The sequence below is a fragment of the Otolemur garnettii genome, unplaced genomic scaffold (genome assembly GCF_000181295.1).
Source record: "Otolemur garnettii isolate 467f Iridium unplaced genomic scaffold, OtoGar3 scaffold00081, whole genome shotgun sequence".
Taxonomy (NCBI): domain Eukaryota; kingdom Metazoa; phylum Chordata; class Mammalia; order Primates; family Galagidae; genus Otolemur; species Otolemur garnettii.
In genome coordinates, this window is record NW_003852476.1 from 5,544,060 (window position 1) to 5,549,371 (window position 5,312).

A 5,312-nucleotide genomic window follows, 5' to 3' on the forward strand; every position below is an offset into this window, starting at 1 on the left:
ATAAGTAAAAGTGACTACAGTTAAGTACAGTGACCATTTCTACCTTGAACTCAGCCAAAGCCAATTTAACAGTTTTTTAAAACCTGGCGATAAGAAGGCTTTCACTTCCCACACACACCTCAGTTTTCTAAATCAGAGTAAGAATGATAGGTGAGAGTAAGAAGTAATATATTGATGGTGACACTTATGGATAGAGAAAATCAAAATTATGAAACTGTCATGTCAGAAAGTAAATAGACTCTCCCTGGGGAACAATACTTTACAAAGCACAAGCAAGCCAATCCTGTTATCCTGAGAATTTTAATAAATAATGCCATTTGTTTCACTAATTTTAAAAGCTAAATACAGAAGATACATCATTTTGCGCTAGGCAAAAATAATATGGAGCCTACATGATTACTGGAATTTTTCTGGACACTATCGGCAGCACTGCAAAAGAGCTCCTGTCCTGCTGGTCTGCTTTTTATTTATACAAATTAATTCACAATGTTTCTATCTTTGTTTGAGTTCCCTTTTTTTTCCCCAAGCAGATAAATTATTTTTACTTTCACAGTCTTGTCATAAACTTGTTAACACAAAAGAGCTGAGTTAACATATGAATGCTGGAGAGAAGAGCTAGTGGTAAACAAAACTGCATATCTAAATAATAAAAATAAATAAATAACCCGAAGCTAAATTCACTCTTTTTCTGTCATATAATTAACCTAGTCGCTATTCTTGGTTCAGCCGATGGCCTTCAAAGTACCCTGCAATTCACAGCCACCATTAAGTAAGAAAGCAAGAAAACTATTATTTTTTCTTAAAAAATAGGGCCCAATGACAGCATTTTACAACTCACCTTTCAGAAACAGAATCATACTCCTGATGTTCTACTAAGTTTTAATTTAGACTGGTTTAGGTACAACAGAAAAGAAACCTGAAAACACATGCTGTTTTAGTAACAAATACCAGGTTGCCAGATTTGGAGGCATACTTTTGCAAGCTAGAAACTAGGAACAGGAGAAGCCCTTCACAGGAGACTACAGATGAAAGCTTTGAGGGCATGAGCAGTAATGGCATTCAGGAAAGTGTTTTTTCACATTGGTACATTTTTAGAGTTTGTCATTAAAAAAAAACCCAAGAAAACAAACAACAACCAAAAAACCTCCCTAAATTTGACAAAAAATAGCTGTTTTACTAATGGTCACTTCTATTTCTAACTGCCTCACGTAGACAGCATTAAGACATTTAGGCACTTGTTTTTTTTCCTAATACTGTTCTTTTATTTTAATCTACATAAAATTGTTTAATACTAAATATGAAAAATGTAAACTTAATTTTTTCCTCATCAAAAAAAGGCATAAGATTATATTTTCCTATTCACCTTAAGAACGCAACCAGTTCCTCCCGGGCCGGAGGCTCTTGTTTTCACTATTTTCATCTCCCTCTGTTTCTTTCTCTTTCTCTTCATTTCCTTTTCCTCTTCCCACAACATTTCTCCATAAATAAATTAAAAAGAAATCATTAAAATTCAGTTGACTTGTAATTCTTGTTCGACGGAAAAAAAGAAAGACTACTGAAACAGAAGCATCAGTTGCCAAGAATGGAGACTGGCTGGGCGCTCTTGTCTGTCTGGGTTTTTTCCCTGATCTCTGCACTGAGAGTGGAAATGCAAGAGTGGAAAGAGTCAGAGAGAAGAGGGAGACTAAGCTTGGGATCACTGTTGATTTTGATTTTGAAAAAGATATTTGTGAAAGTCCACCATTCCTTTATGCACAAAGAACCCCAGAACAAGCTGCAAACAATGTTCCTGATTTCTATTTACATGTGTCCCTAGTCACTGCGGTGGTTGACGCTCCAGCCATCCCTTTGAGGCCCCAGTCCCTCCCCACTTAGGACCCCAAGTCCACCAGACTAGAGGTAAGGGGGCCCAACAGAGAGTCCTGGAGCTGATGCTGATGGGCCTGCAGGCCGTGGCTGGGCTGTGAGGCCGTTAAGCCTGGAAGAGAATAGTTTGAGCTCCTGGTGTGGCCCATATTGCCCTGCAGCAGTAGGACCGAGTTCTGGTCTGGACTTTGGGGAGGTGAGAATTCCTCTTCTGAGCTGGACATGAGCGGCTTGCCCCCTTCCAGAGGAGAGAGTTGATTCTGCTTGTTGGAGGAGGAGTTATTGTTTTCGGTGTTCTCCCTAAGAAATAGAGGACAACACCATATGGTTAAAAAAAAAAAGTAGGGTAAAAAAAAGTGTGAGATGGGGGGGGCTGGAAGAGGGAGAGGGCCATTGTGCAATCTGTCACCAACCCAAATGGAAGAGCTCTGCCCACCCCCAAGGGCCATGGGGGAGGTGAGGAGAGGAGAGGAGCCCAAAGGCACCGACAGCGCCTGCCCTTCCCAGCCGGGTCCCTTTCCCGTCCAGATTTCAGGAAGCCAGATGAGCAGGGTTTCTCTGGCACAAACAAAAATATGTTTTAACTTTGTTCAAGCAGTTACTTCAAATATGTATCAACTGGCACCATAATCAGATGTAATTACGTTTGAAAATCTTCCAATAAATGGTTGTTGGTGATAAAGAAATTGCCAGAGTACAAACATAGCGCCCCTTGCACACACACGTTTGGGGTGAATCACTTCAATTGCCTGCTCCCGTCTGAAGGAACGAACACCGAGTTTCCCTGCCCCTGCCCAGAAGTAGCGGTTTGGGAGACACAGGACAGGTCATGGGAAGTGGTGCCCAAAGCGGCCCAGTGGCCTGAGTAAACAGAGAGCACGACCAGGTTCCATTCCATCAGGCAGTGGGCCCTCGGGCCTGGCCTACCGACGGCGGTTTTGTAACCAAAGGCTAACTGGAACCGAACAATCCCCGTCCCTGTGCTACTTGCTGACTCCTCCAGCCCCTCGCGCCACCAACAGCCACCATAGCCCTCCCTTTCCCGGCGAGGAAATCTTCGCGCCGCGCCAGGCAGCCAGCGGGCGCGGCGGCCTGAACGAGCGTCAGTCCCGGCGCTGGGTCCGGGTTGACTCTAGGGTGTCGCTGCCCTCGCCGCTTCCGCCTTGCGAAGGCTCAGCGGTCCTCCCCCTCGTCTCTCCCCGTACCCTCACAGTCTCCCCCAGAGAGACCATTTCAGTTGAATTTATCCTTTGCTCTGGGATTTTCCACCCAGAAGGGAAGGAGAAAGCGAGATCTTCGACCCCCAGGCTTGGAAGCGAACAAAGAAAACCCAGCCGGCCGCTGCGCTCAGGTTTTCCCCAAACTCCTAGGCTTTGCGAAGCGCTCTCCCCGCCACCGCCGCCTCCCCGGCGTTCTTCCCAATCTGGGTGGGAAACCACCACAGCGAACGGATGGAGCCAGGCCAGGTGGCCAAATGTGCCGCTGCGAGCAGGGGGCAGGCAGTAGGCGAGACTGCAGGGAAGCCTTCAACAGGCGACCCTGTCCTCACCCGGGGTGGCGGCACGGACAGCCAGACCGTCTGGCTGCAGCGCCCGGGGCCACACGCGAGGGAGCAACGGGTGGATCAACCCTTTCTGGGCTTGGAGCTCCTGGGAGTGTAAGGGCAGCACGAGCTCTCTCTAAAACTCTCTCTTTGGTGTATTTCTTTTAAATATCCCTGCCTTTGTCCAGTCAGTGCAGGATGAAGCAGGCGACCTCTTACCCAAAAGACTACCAGGATAGAGCCAGAGAAGGGCGAGACTCGGAACAGAGCAGGTGTGTCAGGTCAGCTTCACCCCGCTGGGGAGCAAGAGGAGAGAGGTTCGAGACCCCTAGCTCCCACCGAACCCTTTTCCTATCGATACCAATCAACAGCTTTCCTTCCCGTTGATTCAGAAATTCAACTCCACCCCCAATCTCTGCCGCAGCGGGCCAGGGAGACAGGAAAAACAAACCTAGCGCCAGTAGTTCCCGACACTCACGCCCCAAGGAAACCCACGCGCGGGGACTCAAAGCAATTGAGGCCCCATCCCTAGCAAGCAACCTCAGAGTTCATGAACTTTTGCTGAAGTGCCCCAGGGCCGGGCGCCGCCCGGTGGACAGGCTCCGGCGGCGGGGAGGACTTGGGGGCGGTTGCTTGCAGGGCCAGGAAGGGATGGAAGGGAAAGGAAAGGTTCCTTGGGTAGCCCGAGCAGCAGGAAGCACGCCCCGTACCTTTCCTTGGCCTCGGCGGCCCGGTCTCTTTGCCTCCGGTTCTTAAACCAGTTGCTGACCTGGGTAGTGGTGAGGCCGGTGGCCTCGGCCAGCTCCCGCTTCTCACGCGGCGAGGGGTAAGGATTGTGAGCGTACCACTCTCGCAGCACCCCCCGCGACTTCTCCTTGAAGCAGTAGCTAGTCTCCTCGCCATCCCAGATGGTGCGAGGCAGCGGGAATTTTCGGCGCACTCGATATTTGCCCACCGCGCCCAAAGGTCGGCCGCGTAGCTTCTCGGCCTCCACGTAGTGCGCCTTCAGCCACAGTTGCTGCAGTTTGGGGTGATTGTGAGGCGAGAACTGGTGGCTCTCCAGGATCTTGTAGAGCTCACGGAAATTGCCGCGGTGGAAGGCGACCACCGCCTTGGCCTTGAGCACGCTCTCGTTCTTGTGCAGGTGGTCGCAGGCGGGCAGTGACCACAGGAACCTGCCCAGGCGCTCTAGGTTTCCGCCTTGCTGTAGAACCTCGCACACGCACGCCACTTGCTCCTGCGTAAAGCCGAACGATGGCAGCATCGACATGGCTGGGGCCTGCCGGGGCGCACAGCCCAGGCGCACGCAGCACAGAGCAGAGCCGAAAAAGCAGGGGACTGCGGCCGCAGGGAGGGGGACGCAGCAGCTCCTAGCCCCCTCCCTAGGCTTTTCGTAGGCGAAAAATAGAGTTGGAACTTGGAAATGAGCAGCCAAGGAAGAGGAGGAGGAAGAAGAGTGGAGGGCGCTCTAGACTCAGCAGCCGGCGCACTCTGCAGCCGTTCAGGCCTTGCTGGCTCCGACCTCCCGCCTGGTGGATGCTGCTAGTTGCCGGGGAACTTGGTTTCTGTTCTCCCCACAGTGGCCTTAAAGCGCGCAGCGTCCCCAGCACGCTGATTGGCTGCGGGCGGCGCCTATCCGGGGCTGGCCAGCCTGCGCACCGCCCGGCCGGGCAGCGAGGCCGCGCCGCCCTGCGCGGGGAGGGCAAGGCTGCGGAGCTGGGGCGGGGTGGGGGTGGGGTGTAGGAGTGGTGGAAGAAGAAGGACCCAGAAAGGTGAGAAACGAGGTGGGGTCGGAGACAAGTAGACGAGCTGGAATGCGGGGCTATAGGGAATGGATAAGCGCGTCTTGGGCCCCATCTCCAGTATCACCTAAAGGGAACTCCGTACATCTCTGAACAAATCA

The 5,312-nt window shown here is 51.3% G+C and overlaps 1 protein-coding gene across 1 annotated transcript; it reads right to left on the reverse strand.

Moving 5' to 3' along the window:
- Positions 1–281: 281 nt before the first annotated feature.
- On the reverse strand, positions 282–4,977 carry SIX1 (SIX homeobox 1). Its single transcript, XM_003794426.2, has 2 exons — positions 4,120–4,977; positions 282–2,166 (listed from the first exon to the last, which is right to left on the reverse strand). The coding sequence occupies exons 1-2, from the start codon at positions 4,677–4,679 to the stop codon at positions 1,872–1,874; spliced, it is 855 nt and encodes a 284-aa protein (XP_003794474.1). The 5' UTR covers positions 4,680–4,977; the 3' UTR covers positions 282–1,871.
- Between the last annotated feature and the right edge of the window lie 335 nt (positions 4,978–5,312).

What these genes read in the sequence shown, in the direction of transcription:
- SIX1 (XM_003794426.2), bottom strand. Translation starts at nt 4,679, where the DNA reads ATGTCGATGCTGCCATCGTTCGGCTTTACGCAGGAGCAAGTGGCGTGC. An exon ending in GCCGCCGAGGCCAAGGAAAG is followed by an intron (nt 2,167 to 4,119) that starts GTACGGGGCGTG and finishes TCTATTTCTTAG; the next exon opens with GGAGAACACCGAAAACAATA.